The 11,624-nt window shown below is 35.7% G+C and overlaps 1 protein-coding gene across 6 annotated transcripts in view; it reads left to right on the plus strand.

Annotated features, from left to right (window-relative positions):
• CFAP54 (cilia and flagella associated protein 54) overlaps positions 1-6,346 on the plus strand; it is a 102,309-nt gene extending 95,963 nt beyond the window's left edge. For 5 of the 6 annotated variants that reach the window (XM_039571438.1, XM_039571433.1, XM_039571435.1 and 2 more), the window contains 4 exons: positions 949-1,055; positions 1,861-2,047; positions 3,409-3,486; positions 6,028-6,346. In XM_039571438.1, coding sequence (XP_039427372.1) covers positions 949-1,055; positions 1,861-2,047; positions 3,409-3,486; positions 6,028-6,147 — 492 coding nt within the window. In that variant the 3' untranslated portion in view covers positions 6,148-6,346. Of the gene's footprint in view, positions 1-948; positions 1,056-1,860; positions 2,048-3,408; positions 3,487-6,027 lie in introns of those variants that run through there. The other variant, XM_039571437.1, reaches the window with a different exon arrangement.
• Positions 6,347-11,624: the final 5,278 nt, after the last annotated feature.

Genomic DNA, 11,624 nt, shown 5'->3' on the forward strand with positions numbered 1-11,624 from the left:
CCTCCACTCTAAGTCTGGGTAGACCTGACTGATACATTTGAATAATAGTTTGGTGGGAGACTCTTGAAAAAGAAAAGATGCATGTATACAGGGAAAATGGGATTTTGTAAGCCTCATTTTCCTAAAAGATCAGACTGAACCTGAAAGATGAAAGAGATGGGAGGGTTGCAGGAATGTGAGAGACTATGAAATGGAATTTGTTTTATCTTTACACAAGGGAGCAAAGTGTAGCTAAAATTTCTGCTACAGCAATAAAAATCCATGATCTCAAACTTTTTGACATAGCAGATCAGTGTCTAAATTTCTATTAGACCCATTTATCTTTATTAGGAAATTGATAGAAAACCTGTGAAGTTAATGTAAATAATGTACCTTTTAATATGATTTTCCAGGTTACTTTATCATGGCCATACAGATCAGTAAAGGACCAGAGACAACTCTTAAAACCAGATAATACATGAATGCCATATTCTTGGCATTTTCCATATAGTCAAAATATTCAGCTACCACTAGGAAGTGTATTTTCAATCATACTAGTAGATTCTTGCAGTGAACGATGAGAACATTCTATTTAATTTCTTATATTGGTACAGCTGTATTAGATTGGTGAGTTATGCACACTTCATGGATTTAAACCTAGCATGATGACAGCCATGCATATGATTGACCAGGATCTGGACAACGCTGGGATTTTGATAGTGACTCTATGGGGTATAGCTAATTTTCAAACCCATAGTAATTATATCCAATTTAATTTAATTAATTAATTTAAAACATATAAAAACTGAGTGTAGTATAATTCATATGAAGTCACACTCTCCTCTTTTTTGAAGGTCAGTTATCTAAAACTTCATCAGCACACTGTATTTGGTATTTATTATCCTCTTGTATCACTGAAATAGCTCAGGACTACTGCACTACAGCTTACCCATTCCATCTCTTTCACAGGTTTTGTTGCTTTATGCTTATAATACAAACCCTGTCAAGATTAGCACCATCAAGATTTTCAGTTCAATGTCTGTGTTTTCAGGCCACTTGTGGATTCCATTGGCTAGGTAAATAATCCCTGACTCTGTCCTGTTATTTCATGCTGTATTAAAGATCAATCAGCCATTTAGGATGAGAGAAAATAAAGTACAAAATATCAAAGAGCTGTAAATCTTTAAAAGCATTCATTTTTGCTTTTCAAAGACTTTTCACTGTAAAAACTGTAAGATGTCATACACAGTGTTAAATCCATCCAAACAGTTGCTTTTTCAATGCATTCATTAGCATTTTAGTTTTGACTCTTAAAGAACCAAGTAACATATGCTAATTATGTAACAGTGGCATAGCAATGTAGCAGATCTAAGAAGCACTCCTAGCAGTCACTCCCATTCTCTCACTGGGTCACCTACTTTCTCAGACATCCCTTATTACAACTCTGAGAATGCAAGAATTTTTCTCAGTTGTAGCACCAGACTCTGCCCTTAATTTTACATCCTATGGCATTTTTCATTATTTGTTCCTTGTCATTCATCTAGTCTTAAAATTTTTGGAACTGCTTAGTAGGTGAAAGGGAAGGAATAACGGGCAGCCTCTGCCACCCTTGTGCTGGTTGGATGAAAAAGCCTTTTCTTAGAGAGGCATTCCTAAAATAATACTTCCCATTTTTAATATAAAAGGCTAATGCATTCCATATCTCCACTTTATTATATGGAAAACTTATTTTTGTAAAATTAAGAGATCAGTCTTGAAATGAGAGAAAATGTAGAACCTAATCAATATGTAATAAAACCTAGGTCAGCTTAATTATAACCTGGAAACAACAAATATTGTTGTTTTATAACAGTAGTAATGAAAAACTTTGTCTTCTTTTAGAATTATTTCTTTAAGGGAGAAATTGTCTGATCTGAAGGAGCAAGTTGAAATATTGATGCAAGGTTCTAAGAGCTTTTCAACTTCAGTACCTACAAGTTTTCCTCAACAAAGTGAAACTTTGAAAATAAGTCCTTCAAATAAACCCAAAATGAGTGATGTGAAAGTGGATCTTGATGAAAAAACAGAAGTAAGTGAGAACAGTTCTGCTCCTATATATGTTTGATTTAAGATGTCTGTTTTGGGGAAATAAATGACAGATAACTTGGAATACAGGCATAAAGGCAGACATTAAGCTTCCCTCACCTCTTTAAAGAAAAGTTGAAATACTTTCACTCTTTATTTAATATTTAACTTTTCCTTATATACTGCTTGTCACTTTACAAAAAAACCCAGGCATTTTCAACCTTCCACTTGAAAATAAAGGCTACCTCTTCAGGTACATAGATTTGGAAACTGATACCTAATTTATAGTAATCTACATCTGAAAATCCTTGGCAGTGTTTTAAATTAGCATGGCGATCAACGCAAAAGTGCTTTTTAAACATCAGTTACACATCTTCAATGTAAAATGGGCAGTGGTGGTTTCTGAAATAAGAACCTTCTAATAATATTTTTAGAGAGGACCAAAAGTGGCACTGAATTTATTTTCATTTCTCTATGCCATCTTCCTCTTTTCTTTTTATTAGCAAGGCTGAATATGGTCCACAAGCAAATAACTCTCCCCACATACACACACACAAAAGGTAATTTCAGAATTTTCCATGTGGTCTGCTTGAGATAATGTCACTGGAATAAAATGTTGCCACAGCGTAAGTACTGCTTGATAAATGCCAAGGCAAAATAGACGTTTATTTTCAAAGTGGGAGACATTTATCATGTGACAGGATTCTCTTTATATCTATTATGTGAAATGATTAATGATGTAGAGGCTGTCATTTTGTCTGATGGATGCTGCGAAACAGTGACAGTTGTGCACTGTGCCATTATTACGAGGCTGTATTTTGACCACCTTGGAGAACAAATGATATTTTGGCCAATCACAGTTTTCAGGAGGGTAGACAGAGCTGTCCTTTAGTGGGTGTTTCTGATTACCTGAAGGTGTTTGCTCAAACTTTCATTAATATATGTCAGTAATTGGCAAAACAATGTTTAGAATACTAATGAGATTAACACGCCATGCATTATACATGTATAAATATCATCTTGTCAGGGTGTTTGTTTATAATATCTTCAGTAAACACATAGCAAAAGTATGCTCAGTCACTGGATTTAAAACCTGAACCAGGGGCAATTTTCCCTCAGTAGAAACTGCAAGGTTTGGGCACTTGTGTTTGTACAGGAAACACGACTATTTGTGTTGCAGAAAACTTATATTCATCATCTAAGGTTTATTTTGCTGTGAATTCAATTGGAATAACCTAAAACTTGAATATTCTGAAAAATTCTGTAAGGCTGAGCCATCTGTTAGCTTATCGGAAGAGACTGGTAGTACAGCATATGTTTGTACTACACAGATAGTACACATTTTTTCTTGTTTTATACCATTAGGAAATTGCTAAAAGGTGTTTATCTGAAGTCAGAGCACTGTTGTCTGTTGTTCCAGCCCTGTCCCCGCCATTAACTAAGGTATGTTGTTCTCATTAAGGGTAAAAATCTGTTTTCTAAAATAAAACAATTGTTTAGTTAAACTGAAACATGGATTATACCACTCAGCATCTTCCCATTTTTTCCCTCATTGTTGGACTTTCTGTTTTGGTTTTATTTTATCATCTTTACAAATAAAATACAAATGTGCATGATTACAAACCGTGAATATCTTCACTGTTCATTAAAATCAAGTTTTCATATGTGCAAAAATGTATTAAAAGGGGATTTTACCCACAATGGTTAATACAGATTATCCACCACTCTCTGGTCGTTGTTTACACAGACTCCAGTGAATTTCCATGATGCAATTGCCAAATGCAATTTCTTTCCATTCTTGCATTTTTGCAGTTCTTCAGGCTCGACTCTTCTATTTTCTTTAGCTTTCTCTGCCTTGCCCATGACATGTTGTGAGAGATAGCATGCCATTTTTTTGTCCATGCTGCTGGACAAAACATCTTATTCATCTTGTTACAGCGCAGTCAGTATCCCAGAGGAGACTGTGGGGACTGGCCCATAGCAGGGAGCGGTGCTGTTCAGTGTTCTCAGCCACCTTAGGGGGATCAGGAAAGGACCACAGCTGCCCGGGCTCAAGGGACTCCATGGAAGATTCTGGAATTCACTGTAACATATCACTCCCTCAACTAATCCTTAAGTATCTTGCCAGTAATTGTTCACAATGGAATGATAATGGAAAAGGCATCCACTGTACTCTTCCAGTCAGATAGCTCTTCCTACCAGAAAAGCATCCAGAGTTTTATCTGAGAACAGCTGGGCTAGTGAGCTGTTATAGAAGAGAGAATCTGTAGTGCTGTCCTGTGTGTCCTGCACTCTGGTACCTGAGTACACACTTCCCTTTGATACACATTGCACCATTCTTGCCACCCCTCCTTATCCATCTTTAAGTTCTCTCTCAAATGACTCCCAGACCTTCTTATCACTCAGTCTGGCTTTATCAATGCATCAGAATATACCCACATCCATTCTGTAAAGCTGTACTTTTCTGAGTCCCACTGAAGTATCTTCCATGATAGCAAGATTTGATAGATTCCTAGGGAAAGATACAGATAAACTTTCACAGAAACTTCCTGGAACTGTTTAAATGCTTGTGAATTCCTTTCACTTTGCCTGCTTCTATTTGTGGGTCTACGATGGAAGTGAAGGACCAGATTTAGTGGTGTTCTTCTAGAAAGAATCTGATGTTTGCTGCTCTGTTTTATTCTCGCTGGATTCCACCACAAGCTAAAATGTTTCAACAGGTGAAATATCACAAAGCTTTTCATCACAAAGTTTCAAACACAAACTTCAAACTAAGATGCTTTCAGATACGGTAGTTTTGGTTGAGCAGCTGAAGCCTAATCCTACAAGATGCTGAGTATCTTTGTTCTTCTCTGAAGCCAATAGAACCTGTGGGGTGCTCAGCACTTCATTATGTATAGCACATTTCAAAGTAGCATTTCCAAACTTTCCTGTAGGTTGCATGTGTGCATTACCCTGTCTCAGCTAGAGACGGAAAGCCCAGAGAGGGACTATGTACAGCATAGAATGGTACATTCCCTTTGTTTTCAAGCATGCAGGAGAACGCAGCAGATACATTTCTTATATGTAGTTTTTCACCATTTCCCCCCACCAAACACTTTTTTGTCACTCATCTTCTGTTGAATTAATTGGACAAAGTCAGTTCTAATTCGTGGTCTTTGTTTTCTCATTGTCTGACCTGTCACACGCCAATCCTGTTCCCACCTTCTCTTCTTTGATTCTGTTTCTCTGTCTGTGTGCCTTACGGTGCTTTTGATTCAGCCCTGGATTATATTTATAAATGGAAAAAATGCATTTTCATTGAATTATTCATTTAAAATTATTTGACACTTCATGTTTTAAGAATAAAAAATTATCGGCCTGCTCGTTTTTAATGCTATTTAATGAGTAGCTATGTCCTTGAGGGAGATAGTGTAGTGTTTGGAAGCTCCAATCTTAAATGTTAGAAGTAAATTTATAAATAAAATAATTGCATTAAAAATTAACCTCCCTAGGTAGCTTGTTCCAAGCTTCTCTTCCTTTAATTGTTTTTCTTGATACCTAAATCAGTTAAATAGTTCTCCGTGTTCAGTGGACACACAAACCAGTTTACCATTGCCCTCTTTTTCACCTTTTACTGTTAGCTCAATTCCTTCAATTTCTCATCTTAGGAAAAGCCTTCCAAATTAGTAATCATTCTTGCTGCTCTTTATTTTACCTAGAGATGATCATGATAAACTTTGTGAGCAAGACTGTTGATAAAGGTTTCCTCCCTTGAGTCCTGTTTTACTAGTTTTCTGCAAGAGATGTCATTAACCACAAATTTATACTGAGGCAATAAGTATTTCTAACTTAATAATTGGTTGTAGTTCAGAAATCTGGCTTTATATGGAACTATTGGTATATATGTATATGTATATGGGTATATATGTACTTTCTGGTACCTCTAAGCTCAATAAGGTTATTCATTCGGCATTTTTTTTCTTTTTTTTTTTTTCTTTCCAGATCCCATTTGATGTTACTTTGCAATCAATAACAAATTTGGAAGATATGTTTGATCTTGCCAATGGCTGCATAATAACTGAAGGAACTCTTTTCAGTTGGATCATTTCTCTGCTTCACTAACTGCTATTTTGCAATAACTTAATCAGTTATTAGCTGAATGCTACAGACTTAGACTTAAGTTCTAGTGTTAATATAACAACTTCATTAATCACATCAGGATTTGACTCCTGTTATGTTTTATAATTTTCACTTCTAGCTTATTTCTAATTATTTAAACATTATTTGTTTTTAAAATTAAAATATTTTTCTAGAAATTAAATATCTTAAAGTAATTTCTAAATAAGAGGATTTTCTAGCTTTTCAATAATTACTTACTTTTTAGAAAAGCTGAATAGGTTTGTAGCCTTCTAGCACCTGCTAATAGATATTCCTTTTTCCCTGAAGTTTTATTCTCACTTTTAAATTGCTTTTGCAGTTATCAAAAGTTGGTATTACTTCTGAAGTTAAGAATTTTTGGGAGGCCTAAAATCATCGCTGATTTTGTTCTCCTATACATCTGTTTGGAAACTAGCATTTCAGGTTGTTGAGGGTGCAAGTGATCATTCAGCTGTCTTCATAATTTCAAAGCATTTTTTTAAAAACAACTACAACAAATAAACAACTCCCCCGAATAAGGAAGCACAAAGAATAAAAATGGTACAATACAGAATAATTTTAAAAATCATTCTAAAAAGCTAAGGGAACTTAGCTCTCTGAATGTTGCTGTAAATATTATTTTAAAGTACTCAAGAAACACAGACGAGTCCTAACAACAGCCACCTGAGGCAATATGCTTGAGAATATTCTCCATCTCAATCACTGGAGCATCTCAAATGCTCCAGTGATTGAGATGGAGAATTTGACATGAACAAGTGAGTTAGTGGACCAGAGAGGGGCCATGGCCCTTTGCTTTTGCTCACATCCCAAAGCCAGGCACTCCTTTGCTATTTAATTTGCTTGCAACAAACAGCAAAAAACCCCAGGATATTTGGGCAGGAATCCTTTGAGACTTGTCCTATCACTAGTTATGTTTTTGTCTTGCCAGGAAAATTCAGCATTAATGGTTAACCGTTCCTGGGTTCATTTCCTGTGAAAAATCCTTTCACTTCAGTCAGGCATTCCCTGTACTGTAGCTGAGTGTTAAAACAATAAACTTTTTTGAGCTATTTGGAAATTGCAGATTTACCTTGGCTTGTGCTTTTCAGAAAAATGTTACCTGGTTGAGTGAAATTTCTTTTAGGGAGGAAGAGGGAGAGAGAGGTAAGATTCAGCATAATGAGTATCTTAAATGTGATCACTACAGGAAGAAAGGAAGTAAAGTTTTCTCCTATTTTTCTTCATTCCTATAAAAGAAAGAAGACTGGATATATTTGTGTTATGTGTAGCTGTTTAAAAGTTGTGCTCTTTTTTATTTTGTGTACTCTTTTCTGGAATGCTGTAGTTAGAAAATTAGAAGGATTATGATATAATGATAAAAAGAAAGGAAAAAGTGAGTAATTGATAGGGCAGTTATATTTGCAAGACAATTTTAAAACTCAGTTAATGTGATTATTTAACTCAACTGCCTAACAGCCAGTTTGGAGGAGATATTCCTTAGCACTATTCTTTCATTAAAAGAATTTATTGTTCTGCAGTTGTTCAAAAAGCAGGAAAGATAAAAATTGACATGACTCATTTTTGTTTTATAAGAAACAAGTAGGAAATTGCAGTTTAAAAAAAAAAAAAGCTGTTCTGTCTTTTGTTGTGCTTTGTAAAAACTGTAAACCTATCTTTTTCTGTTTGGGGTCACCTTCAGGATTATCATAGGACTTTTATGCAGCTTAATTAATATTTGTAAAACATGCTATAGAACCAGGTGAAAATGGAAGTGCAGTTCTATTGCAGACAAGGTGTTTTTTCAGTGCTGCCCGTCTGGACCTTGTTATAATTCCTATACTTGAAAGAGAAATGTTAAATAAGAGCTTTATATATTCATTTAAAATACATTACTATACTTACTTTCTTATAATACATTCTGAATTTTTTAAAAAGAAAAATATTATCCTTTAAGACAGTGCAGTGAAATAATAACATTAAAATGTTGACCTCACTGTATCCATAGCAGCAGATTTTATTCTCATAAACACAGGATAAAGTATGCAATGCAGGTTTTAGAAGAAAACATTGGAGAAAACATTTTTCTTTTAGCAAATAATTAAACTCTTTAGTTAAAATCTGCTTGTAAGGAAGGAAGCTTATATCTGAACGGCTCTAGTAATCACACAGAAAAAAAGTATAAAATTAATTGCAAAGTAAATTGTATTCTTGGTTATGTATTACAGTAGTTGGGTGGGTTTTTTCCTAACCAGTGAACGGAGACTAAAGCCTTCAATATGTGAAACCAGAATAAATTTGTGTTAGCACCATGCTGAATTAGATTTTCATAGAATATTTGTCTGTGCCACTGACTCCAAAATTAAAAAGGAAGAGGAGGAAGGAGGATTTCACTGTACAAGAAGACCCTCCTGCTATGGGAAGGTCTTCCCTATGATCTGCCCCATACAACAATGCCACAGAGCTACTTACCATAGTGACAGCTTTGAACCACCAGGATGTTTACCAATTCTTTTCAAATTTTAATTGAAATATTTCTCCATTCTACATCTGTGGAAGTAATGGATAGTGGTTCCCTATCTGATAAATCATGGGATAGGGCAAGGGGGGAGAGAGAGAGACAGAGAGAGGGAGGGGGAGAGAGAGAGAGAGAAAGAGGGAGAGCACACTGCAGGGAGAAATTGAAAGATTCTGAAAAGAATGACATTTTATCTTCAGTGCATCCCCTTGGGCGAGGGACAAGAAATACCTGTGCAGAACTAAAGGACAGTAAAAAGAAAGTGTTTGGGGTTTTTAAAATTCTTTCAGTATTTTCCATTCTGTGAACTGAATGAAGCAAAAATGCTGAGAACAAAACCAGCTTCTGGTCCTATAATTAAAAATTATATCATCAAGAACCTGCTAGAGCTCAAATTGAATTTGAACAGGAAGCTTAACAATGAAAGGTCTGAATGGATTTTAGAATATTTCAGTTTTCAAATACTGTTTCAATATAGTTTTAAGTTATATTGCTGCCTTGAAAGATGTTGTATATTCAAGGCATTCACAGGATTTCTCCTGCCTACAAATATACAGTAACTTGAAATTATTGCTGGATAAATTAATTTTATGATGTGGAAATCAGTAATTTCACACAGATTTATCCAATTGTATGTGACTTGTTTTTAAATTCCACTACAGCTCCAATTCACAGCCATTTTTTGTTGTCCAAAGTATATATCTGTTTTTTGGATGACATCAATCTAACAAAATAATCCTAGTAATTACCCTCACTATGGCTCAGTTTCTTTATCAGAAAATAACAGTAATCCCATCATCAGTGAGGGATTTTAAGTTTTCTGCATCAACATTTAGAAAATATTTTCAGATCCTTGAATGCAAGAGGAAGGGTATTTATGTTATTCAATCGAGACACACTGTAAAGGGAACAGTCATTTGTTTCCAAATCCATTTTCAGTGAAATCCAAGAAGGAAGATTCTTTAAAAGAATAATGATGGAACTAGAATTGTTAGCTAATATGCTGAACTAATTAAGCCAGGAGAGAGATCCATTTATGCTTGCCAAAGGTTTTCTTTGAGTTAAAGATACTGAGTACATCATTAAACGAGAGAAGTGAAAACATGAAGCATAGGTTAAATCTTTAAAACAGAGTGGGTGAAAGGGTCCAGAGGCAAGTGCTGAAGTCAAATATTTACCACTGCAATTTAATTTTCCACTTTGAAACCCCAGAGATAATTAGAATTATTCTCATTTGTCTCCCATCTTGGCATGATTTAGGATTCTACTTGATGTGCATAGAAAAAAAGAAAGACTGTGTTGAAGCAAATGGCACCAAAACTCTCAGTGTGGAACCAGAATATGCTACCTAAGGAATAGTCACAAGCTGACAGAGCCAGCCCCATAGGCCTGTGTGGAGGGTGGAAGTCTGTGAAGATATGGAGCACCTGCAGGGCTGGTTTAGCTCCTGGCCAGACTTCCAGGGTTGAAAAGAGTATTTCAGCAGCCACCAAAAAATTTCAATGTCCTAGGCAAAGCTCCTTGCTTCTTGGCAGTGATGCTTGCTTCATTCTCCATGGATTCTGGCATCATATAGCTACTATACAGCAGAGCTAGCAGGGAAAGTCAAGATTCTGTCTATGCTATGAAATTACTGTATACATTTTATTATCATACAATGTGCAGTGTATTAATTAGCTCTGTTACGTTCCTATGACTCCACTACCAAATGAGATAATACCAAGTTTAAAATGGTTTCCAAACTGCTCTAAAAATGAATTATAACCATAAAGAAACTCAGGCTTTTTTTCCCCTAGTGTCCTGACTGGTCTTACTTCCCTGGAACTCTGTGGTTTATCCTTCAGAACCTACAATGAAAACCTCGTTTATGGGCAAAGAGGAAACCTATGTATATTTAAAAGCAAAAATGTATTAGTATAATTGAAATCTTAGCCTAATCCAAGAATTGTTATTAATCCTAACTAATAGTTATTAATCCTAATTCCCTAATTATTATAGGAAAAGAAAGACTACTTCTATGTTCAAAAAGTTGTTATAATAATAGTAATAAGACAGTTAAAATTATTGTATAAACTGTTACTACTTTTCCCTCTCTTCACCTGTGTATTGCTCACATTTCCACTGCTTTTACAGCCTTGCACAATTGCTGGGAATGCCCTGCCTTGCACAGGTGGCCTTTCAGTGACAACACCACTCTGGCTTTAAGGGTTGGGCTTCTTGCTGCGGTCCTTTCCCCAAACAGGATACACCAACAATGTCCCAGTGGTTCCTTACAAATACCAAGAAGAAACACAGCACAGGCACTGGCATAAAAAAATGCCAGTAAAGGTCCTATCAGCAGGAAAAACTGATTTAATTGAGGGCCTGTTAAGGAATGCAGCAAAACATGCTGATCATGTTTACTTAAAACACCCCAAATTTTTCTTTGCTCAACTTGAGGGCTTGTAAGGCAGGTACTCACCTACCTGTCTGTAACAACAGTTATGCTCCACAGTGAGGAGATAAAGAAAAAAGCCAGAGGATATGGTTGTGCTCAAGAAAAGGCTTTAGATTCCCTGTACTGAAGCTAGAACGGAATAACAAGCATTGGCCTCAGAAAAGAAACATGACAGGTTTAGCAGCAAATTAGGACTATAAGGTAGAGGGTAGAAGACTTGTAGGAATGCTGTGGATCCCTTAACACTCAGCTGAGACGGCAGATGATTGAAGATTTAACTATGACTAATGACTGGTTAATGAGGATTAATAGATGCAATAAAGACACGAGCCTCATTGCTGTAGGGAAATAAAGGCATTTTGTGTAACAGTGGCATGATTTCTTTTCTCCTTTTTGTAAGTTCACTTATACAGACTAGACATTAAATGAACTTGGAAAACCAAGACTCCATCGTAAAAGGAAAGTAAATCAGGCATTTCAGCTGGACTGGTTCTGATGGTACATAGGATG

This window comes from Corvus cornix, chromosome 1A (genome assembly GCF_000738735.6).
Source record: "Corvus cornix cornix isolate S_Up_H32 chromosome 1A, ASM73873v5, whole genome shotgun sequence".
NCBI lineage: Eukaryota > Metazoa > Chordata > Aves > Passeriformes > Corvidae > Corvus > Corvus cornix.